This window comes from Polypterus senegalus, chromosome 10 (assembly GCF_016835505.1).
Source record: "Polypterus senegalus isolate Bchr_013 chromosome 10, ASM1683550v1, whole genome shotgun sequence".
Classification (NCBI taxonomy): Eukaryota; Metazoa; Chordata; class Cladistia; order Polypteriformes; family Polypteridae; genus Polypterus; species Polypterus senegalus.
The window spans coordinates 92,942,550-92,967,719 of record NC_053163.1 but is presented as its reverse complement, the minus strand read 5'-3'; the positions used below and the strand labels follow the sequence as shown (position 1 = coordinate 92,967,719).

Genomic DNA, 25,170 nt, shown 5'->3' with positions numbered 1-25,170 from the left:
TATCACTAGGAAAATATATGTTATTGTTTAAAAATAAGTAATGAACTGGGTTTAATATACAGGTATGCAAAAGAGTTTCATAATAGTTATTTCCTTTAGGTGTTAGCAAAATTTATATCTTTATAGGAACTTTATAAGTATAACATAAAATATTTCCATAGGCAGACGGAGTTATGTGAAGGCAATGTTTGTTTCTTGTGAAAGGAATAACTTAAGAGCCAGACAGTTTCTGTTAAGACAATTAATGATCTCTGTAAGCAATGCAGCTGTTAAATGTGTGCTAACTAAGGGTCACCAGACATGACCTAACTCTTATAGGTATGAACTAAGCATTTTGACATTCACTTATGAAATGGCAGGGGGGGAGGGGGAAATTGTAAGCTATAAAGGGGTGTGCATTTTGTTAACTGGCCATTCAGAACTTAAAAGTAAGGTTTTGGATCAACATTAATGTTATGAAAGACCTTCTTTGGTTAAATTAAAATATTTTGGCTTCTTCCACACTACTAAATTCAAATAGACTCATCCCTGCCACCTGTTTTATTTGTGCTTTAATCAACAAAAAGGGAACTCATAGAAACATGTTTTATACAAGAAGACTGCTTCCTAGAGCTGAACACTGTATTACAGCAACAGTTCAGAAAAATAATAAATAAAAAAACAAGAATCACTGAGATTGATAAAGGATTACCCCCCATCCCAAACAATACTGATAAACACAATCAGGTGTAAGTAATCACCTTCTCCAATTCACACCAAAGTATTGGCTTCCACCAATGATCAGCTATAATCATTGTGATTAGTTTAGCATAACATCAGCTTTTTCTGGAGTATTCTTGTGCTTGGTAGTGCAATTGAAAGCAAACAATTGACTATGGGAGGCATGGCACTTTCATAAGATCTCGGGAATAAAGGTGTAGTCAGGCACAATTTAGGATTTGGATACAAAGAGACTTCAAAAGCTTTATCAATCTCTAGGAACAAAGTAAAGTCTATAAAGCATAAGTGGAAAGTGTTTGGCACCAGTAGAACCCTCCCCAGATCAGCCCGGCCCTCCAAACTGGATAAAAGAGTGATGAGGAAATTAGTCAGTGAGGCTACCAAGAGGCCAATGGCAACTTTGAAGGAATTACAGGACTTTGTGGTAAACATTGGTCATTGTGTGCATGAGACAGTAATACCACAAGCACCCCACAAGTATGCCTTGTATGGGAATGTTGTAAGAAAAAAGCCACTCCTCAAGAAAAAAACACATTAAGTCTCATTTGAGCTTCACCAAAACACGCCTTGAAGATTCTGAGGCCAAATAGAAAAATGTGTTTTGGTCAGATGAAACCAAAATCAAATTATTTGGCCTTGAAACCAAATGGTACACCTGTTGGACAGCCAATATACCAGTTTAAATTGAATGTTATACAATTAATGGTTCAGGGTTAGGATGCTCCAATCAGGCTTTTTAAGGCTGATACCGATCACAGAGTTCATGTTACTTGATCAGCCGATTATGATTTGTTTTTTAATTTTTCCTTTAAAAACGTTTTATACAAAGCTCCTTCATAACCACATGAATTGAAGCATTATGTCCTATATTAAAGCGTATTTTTATAATTAAACTATAGATCACATTAAATGTTAAATGTTCCTTTTTTATCAACAAAATAAAATTCTGTAGGCTTATTTGTTTTTTGACCATAAAAATACTAAAATAAAAATTCCTTAAAATAATACAAATAAAATATGTACAAAAATATCCATAATGCATATGGCATACAAAAATAAAATACTTCTTAAAGTACTTCTCTTGCAAACTGTCATATTGTTTAATTTCTTTCTGTAATGTATCTATCTGAAACAAGGCTTATTAAAAAAAAGTAGTCTTCACCATTTCTCTAACGAAAAAATGATATATATACACTCAAACAATCAATTAGTTGGTATTGGCAATTAAACACTGCTTAAATGTACATATACCTGTACTTAAAGGTTTTAATCATTTTTAATCATTAATTACACTACAGCTTTTTTACTGTTAAAGTACAGTATACATTTACGATATTTATACAGGTGTGTTTTTTCTTTGCTGTATCAGCTAGACATTTGTAATTTTTGAGGTGTAATTATAAATATGGATTACCATTTCAATTACGTAGTACTTGTTTCTTACCAAAATGTATACTGTATGACACACAGCAACAAATAATAAACACAGTTCAAATCTTTAATAAAGCCACAAATGTATCAAATGTTCATAAATTGTTAATCAAGAAGACACAAGACTAATATGTCTAACAGGTTTATAAGTAAAAGATACATTTTTCTGCTAAAATAACAAGACTATTGTTAACTAAGCAGCAATTTCAAATTTGTCTTTATCTTTTCTTTTTTGAATTGAAAATGTAAACTACTGCAATTAAAACAACCTCTCACTCCAAACTCAAACAGTGTCCGTTTTAACTTAAAGGACAAAATAAAAAGGTCTGAATTCATTAAAGTAGCTTTTTTCTTGCTGTTTATCTAATTGCACAGGAGGACTTCTCCAATTCCTTTTCTCAGTTTATTACTCCACTTTCTTTGGCTAATACTCCAATTGTCTCTCGTTCTCTTGTAAAATAAGCCTTGACTTGCTTTATAAAGGAGCACTGCAAGTAAATTACCATAAAGCCTTGAAAAGCAGGGGCTGAAAGGACCAGTGATTGTGATTGTCAATTTACTGATCACTGATCAAGTCATTTTTAGTGAAAATCAGCCAATCCAGATCGTTGGCCAATCGATTTGAGAATCTCTAATTCAGGGCAACAGCTAGTGCTGGTGTTTCACAGTTCTTGGGTTCCAAGTTCAATACCAATGTAGAGCATTTTCTTTATAGTAATTTTCATGTTATCTCCTGATTTTTGGTTTCCTTAAACAATGCTCGTTTCCTCCGACAATCCAGGAACATTCTGTCAGGTTAACTGCTTTCTACACGTTGTCACAGCTTATAACTGAGAAATGAATTAACATCTGCTCTAGAGGTTCTGCCTTGTGCTTCATACTGATTTTATGCCAAAAAAGTAAACAGATAGAAATAAACTATTACTTTATGTAGCACCTTTCTAAATGAATGCCACCTGAACATACAGAATTAAAGTGAGTTATTAAAAATTAATTACATATAGTGTATTTTTATTCCAATTGGGGCACAGGCAAGTTATGGGGTCAGGGACAGAATTAGTCAAAGCCAAAGACTAGTTTTTAAGATTAATTCCTGAACCACAAGACTGACCACCAATCATAATAAAGAGGCAAATCATTACTTTAACAGCACAGATAAAGTAACTAATGACAGGAAAAAAATATATGTTCTTTTTAAAATAAGTATACTTTTAAACATAAAAAAGCTGCAAAGGCTTCTACTTTGCATAATGAGAACTACAATTGCTGCATCAGCTAACAAACTTGCACTCAAGAAAACGATGAGCTAACAATGACTGTATAGTGCACAACCTGTCACTGACAATGTTCAGAGTGTTTTAAATATTGATGAAGCAGGACCAGCCAAAGACACTGTCACTGCGGTTCTAGAGGTCTCAGTGGTCCTATACCTTAAAATAGTGTTTTTGATTGTCCCCAGTCTCCTGTAAAATTGTGCATATGAAGACACATGTATGTAAATATGAATGTTTTGATGAATAATATACAGCCTCTTGATCTTCACAAGCAGAGGCTTCCTCACTTTTCAGAGAAGCCCAATTATCTTCCAAGTATCCTATCAAATGAACAGTGGCTGGGTTTTTCTTTTTTCCCTATTGTGCTTTGTGTATAGCCAGCTATTTCTCATTCTGTACAAAAAGTCCCAGTGGCCTGAACCACCGGAGTTCCCTTGGTGCCATATGCAGCATTTTTGTTATTCAGCTCTCTTTCTCTTTCTGTAAATCATTTCTTCTCCTTCAGCGTGCCTTTTGCGCACCAAATATCCTCTGAAGTCCAAGCTGCACAGCAAAGAGCTTTTTTATTGGACAAAACGTTTTTCTTAAATGTCTTTGACTACTGATGAAAAATATTTAACTAATTTTAACATATAATATATTCCAGTTATAAAATCAATTGGACATATTCAAGTCTAAATAATCACTTACAGTATTATTTCACTTTTTACTTCACAATAAATCCATTCACATCCTTTTTTTTTTATTTATTTTTTAAGCACATTAGATCTCAAAGGAAGTAGGAGGACTTGACTTTAGATATGCTCCAAGTAACACAGCTAATCACCAGTCATTAAAACAATCCCAATCGGGATTAGTTTATAGTCTTTTAAACTGAATAAGCATGCTCGAAATAAAAACAAACAAATAAATAAATCATGCCTCCTGGGCAAAAGATGGTAAACGTTAGTGATCTGTGTATTTGCTGCCCAAATCCAAACCCAGAGGGAATATAAAGGCATCATAAATGCACGTTTAATGCATCAATTAAATCGACAACAAGAAAAATGTCAGAAAGCTAGGCTTTGTCTGGAAGACACAGCCAGTGGGAACAAAAAAAAGGAAAAATTTGAAGCTATACTCTAAAGCCACAAACAATTCCTTAAACACTAAAGGTTCTCCCCATTAATACCAGATATGCACTTCATCATGTCACACGCAGTTACACTAATAAAATGTATGTTGGTGACAAAAACAACACCAGATAAGTTTAAATGTATATTTAGTTCTATTCATAAACCAAATATAAAATTTGAAAGTCACAAAGGTTAACTCAAATACTCTCTAAAATCAGTCACTAAGAACTCATTCTTTCATGTCCATTATCAGTTTTATAAAGTGTCAAGCCATTATGGAGTTACACAATGAGAGGCACATAAGTTATACTGTTTCTGGAACAACTTCAGCCAGACAATAACCAGTGAACTACTATCTAGCAAATTCCACCATTTTACACACTATAAAAATTTCAGGGTGACAGAAAGCCAGAATTTATACAATCACCACTGTGCAAAAGACAGAGAGCTGGATTATCGCACGGTACACCTGCACATATACTCAACCTCATTCATAGCAGGACAGCTTAGAGTAACTAATTAATCTGATTTGTTTAACTTTAGGATGCAACAGGAAATGATGCCTACAGAAAACCACCTGAACACAGGAAATACATGCAAACGACACACAGGCAAAACATCTGAAGCAAATTAACTGACCACTGTGCCACGTACTTAACTGCTGGGATAACTGTAACATTTTGTATTACACAGAAACAGGCAAGGTGTTAGAAAGGTCTTACAAGAAAATTTAAATAGGTTAGAATTCTAACTAGCACTTTTTTAGTAGCAAAGTACCTTTTAATCATCCTTTTCTAACACCCACTCTTTTCCTTGTATCCATTTTTTCCCTTGATCTATCATTTTATTTTTATAACTGATTTAATTTTTCAATCTTGTGTCTTTTTCCTTTCAGACTATTTTTATGTGAAAAGGCTCAAAAACAAAATGCCTGTTGGCTCTCATGTACTTTTTTAGGGGACCTGCAATGATGTGAGAGCAAGCTGCTGCCAATTAACAACATGTGTATGATAAGCTGAGCCTGATAACAGGTGGTCACCCTGGGCAGTTTAGAAAAGACACAAGGCCAAATGTCATCTTCTTGCATTTTGAAGGCAAATCTGAGATACAGAATAAACATAAGCAAGCACAGACAGAACATACAGTACATATTTCACATTGGAGACAACCCAGGCAGGATATATACACTTCAGTAATTTAACTAGAGTGTAAAGGTTCTAAGGTAGCAACATATTCAGATATGATTTCCAAGATGCTTTTGATAAAGGTTTAGATATGTATATTTATACAGTAAATATCACTGAATATGCAAGAGAAAAGGCAGAGAGTATGGTGTGAAACATAAGGGTTCTGTACAAAAAAAAACTCATTAAATCTTTAATGCACACCAACCAAATGAGCCCAAACCTGAACTCGGAATAACAATCAATACTATAACTTACACATAGCTGAACGTATTTATTGTCTATTAGTGTAAGGATAACCAGAATAAGCAATAGGGACTTAGAACAATATTAACCTCTGCATATTAGCATAGAGGCAAGAAGTAAAAGACTGATAAAGTCGAACGTGACCTTAACGTCTTAACTCCAGCCGACTGTAAAGAAGCTAAGTACAACGAATTGCTTAAATAACCATCTTTTCCTGAAACATAAGCTTAATTTAACTGCAGTTGTGGTTTATTCGCTTCAAGTATAACAAGTGACAGGAATAATGATAATTGGGTTTTAGTTGTGAATTATGTGTCATGTATTATAAACTTATCATGAAAAGTAACGTGAACACATTTTAAATTGTAGGTTGTTCTTACTGTATTTGACCTATGTTGTATGCTGGAATTTGGGACTGTAATGCAGGCTTCTCACTTCACTTCAGTCCAGCTGAGTTGCATACTTGCTGTTTAATGTGAGTCAGGTACAAATTGTAGGGGCATCAAATAAATCTCTCAAAGTAAATTTGTACATAGAGCCGAAATGAACAGGGAGGACAAACTCAGGACCTAAAAGAATTAAGAATATAAATGAAGACAATAAATAGAGTAAATGAAATAGGAGATAAACAACAGAACAAAGACTGGTGAAAAAACATGATTAAAGGATGAAGAAATACAGCTAAAAGCATTCAGAAAATGTAACAGATTTGTGTGTCAACAAACATCACTGTTATAAAGGATCTTATGTCCAACGGATGTGATGGAGTTTTCAATAATAAAATTGGGAAAACTATAATCCTTTAGTATCAACCTTAGTTAAGTAGCACAAAAGAGTAGGTGCTCCATTACTATGTAAGCATTTAGAATTTCAGATTGACATAAATTAGCTGAATTTACAGACCCAGAACAAAATAAAAGATGGTTACTCCAGGCAATAAGAAATTAGTGAGGAGTGACAGGCAGATATGAAAGATCCCTACCTGTTTGAGAATGACAGGAGAAAAGCAAAGGAGACTATGTAAAAGTGGTGTGGGCCACCATTTTTACACAGTATAAAGACTTCTATAATACCAGCCAGACTTTCTGATTTGTCTTTACATAATAGCTTTACAGAAAAAGGATATATTTTTGTCTGTTTTGGGATGAAGAGATGTTAGTATTGAGAGGGTAACCATAAGCAAACAAATAAGGAAAACAACTGTGTGAAACAAAATTAAATTATAAAATTAGTTTTAAAGATATAACATATGTATGGGATTAAAAAATGTAAGTTTAATTGTCATGTGCAAAAATGTTTATCTTAAAGAAAGGTTTGAACCAAGTACAGCTGAAGATTTCTAGTGTCCCTTTTTCCTTGCACTACTCAGTAAATTGCGTGGATTAAATTTTTAAAGAAAAGCATTTCTTCCTCTAAGAAAAGATATTTTTCTCTGAATGTGTTATTTGTGTTGTGTTCCTGTTGACTTGCGTTAAACATAATTGCTTTTGCAAAGCCTGAATAATCTTGTCAAGTCAATATAGGAAATGAAGAGACAAGAGAAAGCCTAGACTGCACATTACACTGTTTGGTTGGGGGGTTGGGGAAGAGACAAGTGACAGAAAACAGAAGATAATAAGGAAAAAAAAAGATAACAGAACTGTAAAAATAACAAAAAACAAGGAAGAAGACAGAAATAATAAGATACAGGGATATACTGGTGCTAGATTACGGAGAAAAGGTATAATTTTATTAAAATATGTTTTATGCCAAAATATATTACCATATATATTAGTTAAAGACGGGAGGAATGGGGCTGGATTACCTTTGTACAGTATATAACTTATGTAAGTCAAACTCATCTAACAAAAAAGAAAAGAAGAGTGACACATGTTTTAATTAGGAGTCCCTTGTGGATGAAAGCAAGAGCTAAAGCATTTGTTAACTTAACCTTGCTTCATTTAGTTTTACAAATGAGAAGCTAGAGACAAACAGTCAGATAAGGATTAAAGAGACAAATGAGCAGAGTTAGAGGCACAGGAGCGCTGAATACTGGAAAGTTCACAGAAAACAGATCTAACCTCTCCACCAAGCAAAGACTGCTTTAAGGTCTAATTATCACAGTCTGACAGGTATGACACAATAGGCAGATGTTCCAGTTAGAATTACATTGAATACTTCCTAGATCATAGCATTTGCATTAAAAAAATTAAAAAAAAACCCACAGGCACAACAGTATATTGTTGCAGAATGTAGGACAGGTCCGAGAAATATGAAGATGACCCTGAAATATGTCCAGTACCTCAGAAGTAAGAAGCCATCCACCTATACATTATTGAACCAGGCTAATCTGTTCCAGGGTTGCTAAAAGCTGGAGCCTATTGTCTGTAGTACCAGGGATGAAGCATTAACTGAATCTGGAGAAGGCACCAGTCTATCACTGGCCACTCCCAAACTCACTCATACCAGGCCAATTTAGAATCTCCATTTAAACATCTTTGGAATATTGGATATAACTTCCATTTTTTTCCTACATGTTTTTTTTTCTTGTCTTCTTAGGGAGTCAAGGTTGGAGGACTGTCAAAAAACAGGACCCATTAAAGACCATTAAGACATCCCTTGTGTGATTTTGGGTTATACAAGAAATAAATAGTTTTTGTTAATATTGGAGAAAAACCCATACAAACACAGGAAGAATATACAAAGTCCAAATATATTGTATAATGAATTCAAGACTGTATACCAATAATGCAGCAGTGTTAACTTATGCACCATTAAATCAAAACCAATAAAAACTAGTTTCCAAAGAATTCTGACTATTAATAACAAAAAAATGACATAATTTAGGACTCTTCTATCTATAATAAAAACCAAAACATCCATTGCAACTTATATTTTACACTTTGTGTCCAACCAGTAACTTTGTTTGCCTTTTCTCAGTGGCTCACCACTTAGCTGATATTGAAAAAAAGCCACTACCCGTTTTAAAAAGTTCACAAGAGCAATCGATATCTGCATGCAACCCTTAACAGCCACATCTTCAAGACACCCAAGTTTGCTCTCCCCTTCCATTCAAATATATACATCAGTGGCTTTGGTTTAGTCCTCAGTATTGTATACTTCACACTTTAGCAGTCATTCCTCACTATTAAACTGCTAACCTTGTCATATGTGACCAAAATTTAGACTAAGACGATTATTGTTTCTATTAATATGACTACTAATATCTATCACTCCTAGACTTTCAGCTTTATATAACTCTAGGAACAGTGACTTCACATTTTAGCAAATGGTATAAGAAAGAATACTTAAGTGGGTTAATTTTATTCTTTACAACAAAAAGCACTATGGCTTCACATGTATATTTGCTCGGTTCTTTTATCCAATTATCTGTTTGCTACGCAGATTATCTCAATCAGTGTCAGAGCCAGATCCTATCATAGCAGAATCATGTACATATCTTAACATTCAATGTAACAACCAAAGCAATAAAAGCTATCCTCGCAGAAGACTACAAAAGGCTGTTCCCTTAGCTAAACCAAAAAAATGCTTTCGAAGACAAAAAATATATAGGACTGACAAAATACTGCCAAATGACAAATGCTGCATTAACATGTAAAACAGAAAACAAACCCCAAAACAGCATTAACACAATCATTTGACCTTGCAACTGGAATACACCTACCGCGCAGACACAATTCAGCAGAGAAAAGTACAAAAATGCAGTCAGAATAAATTTTGAATACATTATTGTAATTGTAATTATTTCTCATCTGCAAAAACAGTTTTATTATTACTTTGAACAAAACAATTTCAAATAACACACTTATCAATGGGTGCTGGACTATACTAAACAATTTACAGTGTGCATCCTACATTCATGCATATAAATTAAAGGTGTAGATGAAATTGATGTGGTTAGTGAGTGCTGTGTCCTCACTACTCTAGGGACCTGGGTTTCAATCTCAGCTCAATTCTTGTCTTTAGGACTCTGTATAATTTTTCTCTGGGCCATACATATTTCTCTTCCATCCAGAATGTGCCTGATGAAGGGGCCTTAGCTGCCTCGAAAGCTTGCATTTGTAATCTATTTAGTTAGCCAATAAAAGGTGTCATTTCACCCTACTTTCTCCTGTATCCAGAATATGGGCATGTTAGAGTAATCAGCCTTATGTGAATAAGTGCGGGTGTCACATCAAGAACTGGATTTCCCATCCACAGCTGGCTTTCACTTTGCACTTACCACCCTACAGCCCTGCATTTGAATCAGCAGGTTAAGAATAAGAATGTGTTCCACTCACTGTCTGTGTGGTGTTCAGTCTCCTCATGTCTGTTTGTGTCTTTCTTAATTTTTTTTCCAGTACATTCCAAAATTGAGAAGGTTAGGCTGACAGGAAACTTAACTGTCTCTTGTGAGTGAAGTGTGATGTGAGTGAGTGAAGTGAGTTCTGTGATGGACTGGTGTCTACTTTGAAGGCTTTGGAAGTCAGCAACCCTAAAATTACATTAGAGGTTAAAAAAAATGGATAGATGCAAAAAATGAATGAACAGAAGGATGAAGAAAATTGTATTTATTAGGATATGCATTAACAAATGTTAAACCTTAAGAGTTTGGCTGTGTAAATGATGAGGCAATTTTAAAGACACAAGTTACAATGTACTATTCATAAGCAGGAAGACAGACAAAGATATATGTGAAAGTTTAAACACAACATGGCTAGAAATGTAACAGCAGTTATTCAGAGTTCAAATCACTATTGACACGTCAGTATACATTTAAAATTACCTGACAGTACTAACAGTATATAGTAATTTGAAGAACATTTTTCTACTTCTACTTCTACTAATGTACACTGCTACTAACCACCTTCTTCATTACTGTTGTCACAGGTGGCTGGGGGGGACGACCGAAGACACCCCGGAGGAGGGCTTACACCTCCCCCAGACCACGTGGGGGCGACCGCCCTGGTGGCTATGGGGACCACAGGTGCAGAGCTTTGAAGCTCAACCCTGTAGGGGCCCGTGATCATCACCAGGGGGTGCCCCACTGCCTTGGGAGCCCTGGACCTCAGCACTTCCGCCACACCTGGAAGTGCTGGGGGGAAGAGGATCAGGAACACCCGAAGTGCTTCTGGGTGCACAGCCAGCACTTCCGCCATACTGGGGAGTGCTGGCGGAAGATTGTCAGAATGCACCTGGAGCACATCCGGGTGATTATAAAAGGGACCGCCTCCCTCCATACAAGGCCTAGAGTCGGGAAAGAAGGAAGGACAAGGTCTTGGAGGAGGCAAGGAGGCGGCCTGAAGAAGGCAAAGGCATTTGAGTTGGCCTGGTGAATTACATGTTGGATTACCAATTTTCTGTTAAGGTATCATGCCATAGACCAACAAATTTCTCCTTTCACCACAGAGGCAAAGCTTGGTGATTGACAGTTATTTATTTGGCAGCACTTTCTCTTTTTCTAAACACTGCAGATGAACAATTATGACATTTACAGTATCTTGAACAGGTAAATATTAAATAAATCACAAATAAGAATGTACTGCTCAGCCCTAGTACAGAAGGTGCCCTCTACACTCAATACGAAAACACCAATCTGAACGATGCTTGTATATATTTGGTAGTATATAGTTTACACACATAGACACCAGAACCATTTATCTCAGAACTTGCAGTGCTATTCATCTAAGACAGGTTGAAACCTGAGTAGTCAACACAGACATCAGTGTTAACAAGAGCAGTGCACCATGCATTGTATATGACTCCATTATATGCCATTTCATATGGGATTCATAAAATTTTTTTTTAATGTTTGTGATGTGTGCTCTTTTGGACTGGCAAAGACATATCGACTGGATGGACACACAAACAATTATCATTTTAAGATTGATGATACATGTCTTGCTGAATTAAGCAATTATAAAAACTGGAAACTAAAGTAAGAGAAGACCTAGTTCACATGATAAAAGTTACAGTATCTAAAAAAAGACTAGTATAAAAGTTTTGTTTTGATTTGTTCCTTATTGTTATATACTTATTTCAAAAATCTCTGATGAGAAACATTTATAAATCAAATTATTCATTTTGGGCCTGGGTTTGTACACCATGCCCAGTTGTTGTCCACGAGGAGTTTATATGTCTCCTCTGTGTCGGAGTAGGTTTTCCTCCCGCATCTTTAAAAATGTGTGTGGTATATTAATTAGCTATTTTAAATTGGCCCATCGAGAGTATCAGTGTGCACAACTACAACATACGATGGACTGGCAGCCTGTATGGGGATGGGTTTTGCTTTATGTCTAATGCTGTCTGGATAAGCTGTGGCTCCACACAATACTGAACTGGACTAATTAGATGTATGTTTAATTATTTTGAAAATGTTTCTCTAAACTCAAATACAACTCCAGTTATTTCAAAAATGTATTACAGTTTATGGTATAAAATTATGTTCATGGGTTTTTTTTCACATTTTGACTTATGTTTACTTTACTTTTATCGTATATACATTTATCTCTGAAGTTACCATATACTGCACTCCCTGCAGTAAGACTTGCATCAAAATTTATAATTACATTTGTATTTTTGTTTAAAAGCTGGATAAATTCTGAGCATTGCTAAAGGTAACGTATTACATTATAAAAAGGATACAATTATGAAATATGCTTTTTATGAAAATGCATTTTAAAATATATTGTAATACATATATTTTTGTTATTTATTTATTGATTCATTGTGTGAATTTGCTTTCTTCGATACAGGACCATAAGAAGTGTGGCATTTCCCCAGTATCAACAGGTGTAAGGCAAGAACCAATCTTAGATGGACTGCCTTTCTATTGTACAGCACTCATATGGATGTCCTCTCATTGCATCAATATAAAGTCACCAATTACAAACTCAATAAGTATTTGGCTGGAAAATAAAGCCAAGTCTCTGATTCTGTAGATGACCAGCACTAACCACTGCATCATGGTGAACATATGAAATCTGAGGACATACAAAAACTAATATGCTACGCAAAGCAAAAATAAATGTTACTGCAAAAAATATACAGTGGAACCTTGATTCACAACCATAATTTGTTCCAAAACTCTGGTCATAAACTGATTTGGTCGTGAACCGAAGTAATTTCCCCCATAGGATTATATGTAAATACAATTAATCCGCTCCAGACCGTACGAACTGTATGTAAATATTTTTTTTTTTTTTAAGCACAAATATAGTTAATTATACATGTACCATAGAATGCACAGCGTAATAGTAAACTAAATGTAAAAACATTGAACAGCACTGAGAAAACCTTGAACAACAGAGAAAACTAACACTGCAAGAATTCGCACTATAGTGCTACGAACCGCTCGCTAAAAACACTTTTTTTAATGAGTTTTAAGCACAGGGAAAAAAAATGAACATTTGAAAAATCCGTGATTTAATAAACCACCAAGAAAAGTAACATTGCAACAATGCACGCTAAGAACAGATCACTGTAAACAGAATTGAAGTGGAGGTTAAAATCCAATAGAAAAAAGTCTTCATTAAATACAACGAGGTTAAAACAATTCTCGGATCTGTCTCTTTAAAAACAAGCCTGGTGCATTCTTTAACTGCCTTCTCGGTCTTATGCGTCCAGCAGTCCATCCATCCGTCTCTCTCACACGCACGCATGTATGTGTGTGTGTGTGTCTCTCTTCCGTGCACACGTGTGTGTCTCTCTCTCACTGCACAGGGAGAGACTGAACACGTGCGGAAATCATCGGCACGCACAAACCCAAAGGGAAACAGGCTTATTTGCATACCAGGTCTGTGGTCGTGAACAGGTGCAAAAGTTTGGCGAACTTTTTGGCCTTAAACCTATTTGTACGTGTTCCAAGACATTTGTGAACCGAGGCTCCACTGTATTGCCCTATATTCAATGTAATCCCCAAATAACCAAATATGTTAAAGCAGCGTATTGCATATTTTTCTTGAATGCTTACCTTTAAACATAAGGTGCATGCTGTAGCTATTATAATTCATTTTGCAAAGGTGTACATTTACTTTTCATAATGTTGCATAAAATTTTGTTTGAATTTTGTTTTGATATTTTTCACACCTCACATCATTTTGTGTATATTCCTCATAGAAGCCCCTATTTTGTTTACAGTTGCTATGGCCCTTGTTAGGCATGCGAAACATGGGTCATATGACCTATTACATCATGACAGCCATGTTATAGAAGATAGTGGCGTGCAGCCAGCAGATTAAACACTAAGCCCTCTGCTGAAGATTTGTGAACTGTTTAATTAGGCAAAGGAATACTTAGTTACAGTTAACATGCAGTTAACAACTTTGCTCCTGTTGTTTGGAGTCTGACATTCACCGCACATTTTGGCATTGCTTGCCAATATTTTTGACTGTTGATAAAACCAGCACCTCTCTTTTATTTAAGCCAAAATTTTTGCCATTATCTTGTGGTAAAAAGTATTTTTTTCTTTCTTGTAGCACTAACCCAGAAACACCTTGGTTAAAATAAAAGCTTGGACCTCTTATAATGAAAGACCCCGAGATGATCTGGTCAGATTTAGAAAACTTGAAACACAATTACACCTCTCTATTAAAGGAAGCAGAAATAGTCAAGTTAACTAGAAGGATAAAAATGATTCTTGTAGGCCCCAAAATATGAGACATTAATGATTTAAAGTCTAACAAAATATCAAGTTTAAAAGAAATAACTCAGTGCATTTCTGAGGGATAGTGCCTTTATTAGGGCCCTATGGATTCTGCTTTCACACAATTATAGAGAAAATTAAGCAGAATTTCCATCTAAAAATAGTTTTCACTTGTTTAATTATATTAAACCTTCAAACCATTTGTTACTCCTCTAAAAAAAAAAAAGATGTGGCTAAATTCACATTGCATAAGAAAGTAGTGCAGTTTTCATAGTTAAGTGGATCAAATCACAGTTTGTAAGTCACAGTAATTTTTTTTTTTTTTTTAATTCCACCTTAAAGGTAACAACATATTGAACCTTGTGACAACTGAAACATCTAAGTCATCAAAAAAAAAAAAAAAAGTTAAATTCAGCACTGACAGTACAGTCAAAGATAGGGCTGAGCTGTATCCCGGTGAGGACTAGGTTATTCTGCAAAGCCTGCCAACACACCATTGACTGGACACACAAGTACACATGCAATGACCATCTTAAGTCTTAGGCACATCTCAGAAACAAAGAATGGATGCAAGGTCAAGCAAATTTTGCAGTTTGTCAAAACACAATCACAAGTGCACTAACAGCGTGTGATTTCATACATGAGTTTGTGGAAGATTTTGTTGCTGTTTGTTCTGAATCCAGTATTACACTAGAGAAAATTATGAAACTGTCCATTTTTATTTAAATATTATCAAAGTGTTTGATGCAGAGTTTGTAAGTTCATTTTAATATGTTGGTTTTGTTTGCTGAATTCATGCACTTGATGAACCCAAGGGGATAATTCTTGATTTGCTAAATATCCAGTATTTTCATGTATTTAGCAACATGATCGTGATTAAGGCCAACTCTAGGCACAGGCCTATGGGTGATATGACTTTAAGAGCGCCAAAACCCATACAAGCCAAAATCTCCAAGGGAGATTTGTGGTTGCGAGCACACCGATCACACTCATTGATTTAACTCACAGTTGGGAACTTCTTGGGGGAACTCTCTTTTCTATGTCATTTCCGAATTGTGGATACTTGCACCCAGCACTGCCTAGCGGCACCATGTACCCTCAAACAGGCCCTAATCATGAATGTTCTGGACTGCCAGCATAGAATAATTTATTTTCCCTGACATCATAATGTTACCTATTAAAACCTTTACCTCATCAGGTGTTGTTTGTTTTCACCATATAAGTTCTTTTCAGTCTTCATATTCTTGTTTAGATTCTGTTAATTTTTTTCCAACAAAACTTTCAATTGATTGCTTAAGTTTTGTGATAAAATAAGTTTTATGGCTCATATGTCATTTGAGATGGTCCACTTTGAAATAGCCCCATGCTGTTCCTGAGGTACCTTTGTTAAAAGATTTGCCTACAAGCAAAGATTGAAAATTACACCATCCATCTCAGAATATTTAAAAATGTGTCCCTGGAGCATGTACTGTCCATTGGTACGTGGTAAGTCTGTTTTAACAAAACATTCCATTAGCCAGTCTGTCTTAAACCCAAAACACCGTTTCTTCAATGTATTACTCGAACTCTCTTCATCCTTAAACTTAGGCATGGTTGACGTGTCAAAGAAACAACAACATAGGTCGTTTCATATAGTGCAATTTTATTTGAAACTCATTTAAATTAGGTCAATAATTGATTCAATTCAAGTAATTGGTGTTTCATTTTTATAGTTTAATTTTGTTTGAAATTCAAGTCTTTTTGTGAATGACCATATAAAATCTGTGAGTGATGCTTTTAAAATGTATGAATGATGGCTCATGTGTGTGGTTTAGAAGGAACATGACTGCTACAAATATTAAAAAGCACTTGTATGCCATTTAAAAAAATATAGAAACCACATTTTACAGTGTATTTATTTTGGACTGAAATATTGCATGACACTGAATCAAATATACTGTATTTACCTCAAAGCCATAGAAAAAAAACAAGATTTTTATGTACATATTTATATTGCATAATACAAGAAATAGAAAAATAAGGATCAAGATACATTTAAAGTAGATCAGCATGCATTTAACAATTACTTTTCATTAAAAAGAAACAGAGCTTGTGTCGCTAATTAAGAAAGGGTGCAGTGAACGATGCTTCCAGATTCTTCAACGCCTTTGAAGTGTTGCAAAGGTATATTTGCATATATCCTCCAGATCTGATAGGAAATCATTTGCAATAAGTATTATATAGAGCTATACAGTGTTCTACTATGAAGTTATCACTGAGATGAAACATACCTTACACAACCTTTGACTAGGTATTTTATACATTTTGGTGACTTTTGGTTTAATTCAGTTATTAGAAAAAGCAGGGCGCATAATGAATGACAAGTATCAAATTTTCTGTATTATCTACGTAATTGGGAAATCAGTTACACAGAGACAATTACACTTCAGATATGATTTTACTAACATGTACTTCTCATCACTACTTTCCATATAAGGACTTCTGGAAGTGAATAACGTTTGCAATAACAAAAGTGACACCAATTTTGATTAATGCAGCTTAATCATTTCAATAATTCATCAAATTTACATGAGGATGTACTTTTTTCTTGTGCTTTGTACCTTTAAACCAAGAGGAATGTGCAGCAGCACATCATTAAATGAGAAAACAAGAAACATTAATTGCTTGCACACATCAATTAACGGAAATCAGACAGCCAGATGATAAAACAGAGCAGAAACAAAATGTCAAAACAACACTAGCTGCAGTTCTGTTAAACTTGAGATTGATCTTGTTCCTCTGATCACTAAGACAGCTCTTAATAACATATTAGCAGTGGATCATGACCCTACAGTACTACGTAATATGATACTAAAAGTAAATGATCTTCAGGGCTATCTTAAGTACATTGCAACTGACCCAAAATGTTCAGATTTGTTTAGCCTTGCAAGTATGCTCTAATGTTAAGTTATGAATCGGGGGTAAAAAGAGAAAAATAAAAATGGATTTCGGGAAAGAAACTAAAATGGAATTCATATGGCTCTACATTATTTTGGCAATTCAAGGCATTTCTCAATTTACAGGAAAAGCAGTGTACTACTGCACAGGCAGGGGTGATATGGACGAGGCTTTCCCATTGTTTACAAATTAAAAGTGCTTTATTGGTGGTGATTACAATAAATAATATTCATAGAACAACAAGTGTAATAGACTCTAGATCGCAAAGAATTTTTTTAGTTCATTTTTCCTACAGCAAATCAATTACCAGAGAATTCCTACAAAACTAAATTGAGATTTAGTTCAATAGATAGTGGACACCGGAAGAATGTATTGAATTTATTACTCTAGAGGTAATATTAAACACTGTTTGTTTGTACGAGAAAACAATAAAATTAGGTTCTAAGCCATGAATGATCTCAGGATTCCTGTGGTTGAGAAAAACAACCCCTTTGAAAAATGGGTTTAGAGGGTTAACCTTGCAAATGGTTTTATCAGATCATCAGATAGTCCTGCTGGAGCCAGATTCTTTTTTTTTTGTGGAAAAGAAGAATAGTACTCCTTCCCTGCATTGATCATTAGGTTTTAAATTAAATCACTTTTAAAACAACAACTGTCTCTTTCCAGTAATCGTCTCCTTTGATCAATCAAATAACAAGCTATGTAGTCTTCAATAGATTGGATTTGAGGAATACTTATAACCTAATTAAAGCTAATGGGGGTGATGTACTTGAAACCACTTCATAGCATTAGAAATATTTACCAATGCCCTATGATTTGGCTAATGTCCAAGTGATGTTCCAATCTTTTGTTAATGATGATTTTAAGAGATATTTTAGGAATGTATGTATTGCTTAACATAGATGACATCTTGTTTTTTTCCTATAGATTTTGATTATAATGTTCAGCATGTGAAGGAAGTACTTTCAAAATTATAAGCTTTGCAAAACTTGTAAATTGTGAATTTCATCATTTAGTTTTTTGATGTTATGTTCTATGACACATATTTTTTTACTGGAAAGAACAAAATCCCATAAAACGAGTACAAAGATTTACAGGCTTTTCAACTTATTTTAGAAGATTTAAAAAAAATATTTAGCTTCATAATTGGTCCCATTACTGCCCTCACACATAAACCCTAACATAAATGTTAATGAAAAATATATGGACAGAAAGCATTTCAGAATCTTAAAGAAGCCTTTACAAATACCTCACTTTTAAGGCACATGAATATCAGTTAACCTTTGCAATTATAAATTAATACAATACCTCAATGATTTTCTAATAGACTGAAATTACATCATCACACCATTTTTTCTCATAGACTAATCCAGAACAACAAAATTATGATGTTGGAAATAGTGAATTATTGGCAATCAAATTAGCTTTGAGGAACTTAGACACTCATTGGAAGGTGCTGAATATCTGTTTAATGTCTCCACCAATTACAAAAATGTGTAACATTCCAGGACAGAAAAATGTTAAAAGGCTAAATATGCTAGTGGGCATTATTTGTAATCCTACCGATTGTGCAATTTCAATAGAGCCAGAAGTAAAATTGTATATACAGACAGATGCTGTTTCCCTGCAACATAAAGTACTGTAGAAGAACTCTAGTCAGACTCAAAGCCAATTATTACCCATAAAAGATTTGTACCTTTATTAGAATTGAGGAACCAATAAACACAATTGATTTGATCATGTCTTCCAGTAATTCTAATCCTAATACTCTTGACTGAGTGTGACGTTTTCCTACAAATAATAGAAAAGATCTGTGCCCCCTCATGATTTGTATATTGCTATTTAGATCCTTCTTTTGGTGACCATCCCTTATACAAGATGTAGACGACATCACTTTCTGTGGTACTGTATCTGCAGGAATACATTACCTACTGGTTGACAATCTGGTTTACACGTTGGCAACCTCGGCTACCTCTGAACTGCCTATGGGAAAAGATTACTATAATATTTCATTTTAGACCTCCCTTTTTTTTATAGGCCATGACACTATTCTGGTTATTGCAGATTCACATTTTCTAAGAGTACTCTTTGTATTCTTCTTAAGTATCTTCCTATTGCAAAAATAATTTATTAAGATATTTATTAGAGAACATTTTAGACTGTTTTTAATTTGAAAAGATGAGATCTAGATGTTGAACTTGAGACAAATTAGGTGAAAAAACAGTCAATGGTGAAATGTGAACAGGGGTGGTTGGAATTACAAGCTGCCATCTACCTATTCGCTAAAGAAAATCTCTATTAGCTATCAGCAGTTTAGCCATTTAACTGTGACAGTGCTTATCTTAAGCAGAAGGAAGCTGCCCTCAGCCTGCATGCATGCATGCCACCAGTTACATTCACCCCCTCCCTGAACAATTCCACACAAACGCCCAGTTGTCACCAGCAAGGAAATGCTAAGGATGACGCTCCAATTTTTTATCAAGTCATCTTCCCCGAGACATCAGAAGTGGGATGCTAACATGGGCCATTGTCATTATAAGCTGCCATCTCTACTTCCGTGCTAAAGAAGCCTCTGTTAACCACCAGAAGATTTGGCTGCTTAGTTCCGGCAGTCTTTCTTTTGTGCAGCAGCAAGAACAAAAGTTGCAGCGCAAAGACTTGCATGTACTTATGTCTAGTAAGCCTAATTTGACCATGAAGACAGAAAAAACCCTTGTATTGAAGTCTTGCAATTAAGATATGTGCATGAGGTTTAAAGAAAAGCATACAAAAACATAAGAGTTAGAAACTAGTTCAGTATATAAAATTTAAATAAAAGGATTCATAAATCAAGGCCCAGGTACAACTAGTCTGGATTGTGTCTAAGCTGTTGATCTTGTCTAACACAAGTGAAAATTTGGAAAGAATCCAATTTAGTCATCTGAAGCCCATGCAGGAGTGAGAGGAAGAAGTAATACAAATTTAAATTCATTGAAGACTTCTGGTCATTAAAAATAAAATCACAAACAGTGGGATACAGTACACGATGGTACACGTGTTCCACAACTTCAGAACCTGCAATAAATAAACTAAAGGAAACCTCCTTATCATTCACAACCAATCTAGGCAAAGAGTTAAAGTAATTTAGTTGTTGGTACACTGCATCCATTCACTAAGCTTTATAAGATTTCTGACTGTAGAATAACGAATTGTGTTTGAGATTACAATGACAGAAATTTTGCTTGTTGATCAATGTTTCTTCAGAACTCTGCAAATATCCACACAATTTCATGCATACGTTTCTGGATTTCTAGATTAATATTAAATCTACTATATAACAACAGTCTACTACTTAACATTACATTATTTTTGTATAAACGCCAGCAAATGGTTATCTGAGTGCCAGTTTTCATAACTGTATCATTACAGAAATAATTTTATATTACTGACACTTACTAGTGTACTGTACTTTTACAGCATAAGGTATATTTTTCTTTTCCATTTTTGCTATTTTTATATGCATTCACATCTAACTGTATTCCTCTTACCTTGGTTTCAACTAAATCAGCATGTAGGAATGATAATTGTGAAGGTGTAAAATCATGCAAGGCTACCCACATGTACTCTTCTGTGTCAGACAAAAACAAACTGTGTGGTTTACTATAAAACAATACAGGATTTAAACATTTACATTCAACTACTTTGAAATGCACAATCATGAAATCTGATAATATACAAATGTGTGTAACTAACTGCAGATGTAAAACAATGAGATAAAGCAGAATGCACTGTAACAAAAACTAAATCTCAAAGGATACATGTGGAAATCAAGAGGGACAATAGCTAATATCTGTCCAGTATCTGCAAGCGACAAGTGTTGTTCCCCAATTTATAATAAATGCCATTAACAGGATGGACCATCAGAAGGTGCTTTACTGGACTAATAAGTTTGCGAACACAAAAACTGAGCAGTAACGCAGCAAACACAAGCACAATAAAGGTACCCCGGCTGACATCCAATTTCACAAGGCAAATACCAAGAACTATAGATCGGCGTAGAAAGGAACTGAACACGATAAATTGATAAGTTTTATGTAAATGTTTCAAAGCTAGAAGATGAAATACAAGTGAAGAAAAAACATATGTCATTTTTCTAAATATGCAAGATACCAAAAGAATGGAAAGCACTGTTAATCTGGTCTGACTTAAGTATTACTTTTTGACTCTTTCCTTTATCCAGTGCGACTTACAAGATCAGGGTATGGAGCAACTGCTCACATACATTTTTCGGGACAGAAGAGCACGCAGTTTAAGTAACTTGCACTGGGTGACACAGACTTGGACGCAAGAACTGAACCACATCTTTGTAGTTCAACGGTTCAGGATTTGGCCACCACCACACTACAGCGATGAGTTGACTACAATTAGATGTCAATGATTTGTGTCTGCACGTGACATTTTTTTTTTGGGGGTGGGGGGGGGCGCTAAGTGGTTATTCTGAATTGCTATATTGTGTAATGTATGTGCTGTTGCTGCCGGAATAGACCCCTCTTAAGGTGTACTGTAAAAATCAAGCTCAAAAAGTGGATGGTCCATATTTAAACAATGGTTACGTCATATTATTCTGCTTTTCGACTTTACTGATGATTACGACGAAAAGTGCCATCCGCGAACGATTAAATACACGATTTTATAAGTTTATATTTTAATTTAATTTAGACTGTATCGTAAATTTCTATTTATCCACATTTTCTTATATGCAATAAAACATTTTATTCCATGGTGGTACACCTGGAGGACTGGCAGATTAAGAGACTTTCTCAGGGATCCCATTTATCTTGAGGATAGTTCATGGTGTAAATAGTGGCTTGTATTAATAGTTGCGCTAATGTCCGACGTGCAATAATTCATAACGCAAACAGACAATACTCTTCGAGTTCACTAACAAGCTGTACATGAATGCAGAAAACTCACGTTTATAAGCGTCTTTGTTCGTCATGTAACACCTTAAAAACAGTTCAGACAGCAGTTCACATGAACTTCTCCAGTCCCCGCTTATGCCAAGTCCCACAACGGAAAGATGCATCACCCAAAAAGATGCCCGCCTCCACCCTCGTCCCACACCCAAACGTCCTGGTCTCCACATACAAAGGTATGTACCTGTCACGGGACTCTCTGGGGCCCCCTTCGCCCCGGGATGCAGCAACTGAAATGACTGACGTACTTCTCGGCAGTCGAGCACCTGTCCGTGAGGCTGCACTAGGCAAAGCATCATCGCGAGGACGGGGAGCAGCGCGCCAGGAGCCGGCGCTCGTAGCATCACGCGCCCCGTGTGTTCCCAGTCTGAGCGGACCCAGGCAGCTTTTACAGTCGGCGGTTCTCCGGTGAACACGCAGGTGTGCTGTCTGTCCACGGAACAGGTACTTATTTCCTTAAAGTTCCAAAAACAACACGACAAAACTTTCTGGGTTCTTCTTTCACTGTGAAGGCAGCCTGGTCCAAAATTGCTCTCTTCCGCAGAAGCTTTAAAATAAAACGCAAAGCTTCAATACGCGAGGTAAATTCCTAGTTTTCCCCTTTCCTATCTTCGTCTAAGCATATGCACGCTTGTAGAAGCGTGTAGTGACGAAGTTCTTTTTCTTCTGGTCTGCGTAATCCCCCTTGCTGCTCACCACGAACTGCAGCCAGCCCATCTGAGAGCAGAGCTTTAGTTTTGCAGTGACTGCCTGACTGGGCTGCGCGACGCTGATACGTGGAACGCGCACCCCTCTCTCTGCCCCTGCTCTGTGATTGCAACTTGCTGCGTTCGCTCATCAGTCGCTTTCATGTTTATCTTTGAAGTTCCTCCGCATTTTATATCCGATACGCGTATGTTGAACCAGATAAAAGATGGATCCGAAAAAAGCTTAAAAGTCTTGGATCCGGCGAGGAAGCTAAATACGATGCACGTAAAAAAAACATTTTTTTTTCCAATTGAGGTTCGTTGGGTCCAAGATATCACCCCTGGACGGAGCTCCAGAACATTAAAGTGCACGTTTACACACACCGCAATAATTTGACCTTGTCAATCAGACCGATATTGGAAGTCACTGGAAGAAATTTCACGCAGACACGCAAAAAACATGCAAAATCTGCACATATAGTGGCACCTGACTGAATGTTAACACGCTTACTAATGATGTTTAGCAGTACCGTCAACCACTATATCACTAATGCCTATGAAGAAAACACGTATAACTAAATGTAATAAAATGTTTAATATACTTTAATGCTAGCATTGGCATCAAAAGTGCTATACATTATTCACAGACAGATGTATATGTATTATAAGCTGTTGGTGCATTTATAATATAGGCAGCCCTGTAGCAGTTCACTACAGCTGGACTCAAAATTCTGGCAGTGATAACAACTTAGTTAAAATTGCATGGTCCCAGGCATGTTAACTGTTTTCTAATACTCCAAAGACATGATAGTAGATTGGCAGCTCTAAATTGGTCTGGTGTACATGTGTAACTATGTTCTGCATTTACTGTATGCCTGGTTTCTTCAATGCTGCTAGAACAATCAGAAGACTTGCAGATAGGTGCATTGAGTACTGTTAGCCAACCCACTGTGCCCATAATTTTGCCCTCCAAAGGATAAGCCTCCTGTCAATACTTTACATCTATTGCTTCCAGGGACATTCACCATCCCATCCTTCAACAGGAGACAGTGGGTTAGATGCAGGAAAGTATCCCTAATTGTGGTAGTAATGCCCGATTGTCTGACGATGGAGTCTGACACAGTTCATACCTTTCCTCCCTTCCACGGCAAGTTTCTAATGAGCAACAATTTGCTTACTTAAAGTGGCACTGGTATCAAAGCACCATAGCAAGTTGGCAAGAAGTAACAAGAATGGGATCAGAATAAAAACAGAAGCCACGCTTAATTATATTCTAAAACCATGAACAAGCACCTCAGTTGCATTATTAAGAGGAAACTATGCTAAGTAAAAGAGCTATCAGTTTTATTTGAATGCTGAAACTGATTGTTTTTAACACATTCTCTGAAAGTGGTGTTGCTTGTCTCGCTTAATAGCAATTTTTGTAATCTTCACACACTCCCTGGATAACCAGACTGAGAACTTTAAGTGAATACACCTCAACATTCCTGACATTCAATAGGTGCTGAATTGCAAAAACAAATTAGTGTTTAATTTAGGAACTAAACATGTGTATCATACATGAAGAGAAAAAGGGGACGAGCAGACAAACTGATGTAAAAACATCCTTCTTTGTCGAGTATCACACCAAAGTAGGTCACTTAACATCAACCCTTGAGCAATGGTTTGGATTTCTTCCCAAGTATTAAGAGAGGTGTCTTTAACAGTATGATAATATTGGTTTTAGATTGCTTTTTCGTCAATTTTAGCAAACAGGTGTATGCCAAGGCTATGGACAACACAGTAGCTTTAATTGCTCGCTTACAATTAGGTTACAGGGCAACAAATGTTTTTATTGACTTGCTTGTTTTTAAATTGTACGAGTATGTTTTTTTGGACACTGTAAGAACAGCAAATGAAGCAAAAAAAATGACATGCCAAACACTCATTTATGTGAGTAATTGGGCATCTACAGATTGTGTCTGTAAGCAAGAGTAGCAAACGCAGTGAGAAACGGTGT

General features: G+C 35.7%; 1 protein-coding gene across 1 annotated transcript in view; it reads right to left on the bottom strand.

The window, feature by feature from the left end:
- Window positions 1-22,623, bottom strand: part of gpc3 (glypican 3) — a 442,344-nt gene extending 419,721 nt beyond the window's left edge. Inside the window, exon 1 of the mRNA XM_039767661.1 lies at window positions 22,484-22,623. Within this exon, the coding sequence (XP_039623595.1) occupies window positions 22,484-22,595 (112 nt within the window). The 5' untranslated portion in view covers window positions 22,596-22,623. The remainder of the gene's footprint in view (window positions 1-22,483) is intronic.
- Between the last annotated feature and the right edge of the window lie 2,547 nt (window positions 22,624-25,170).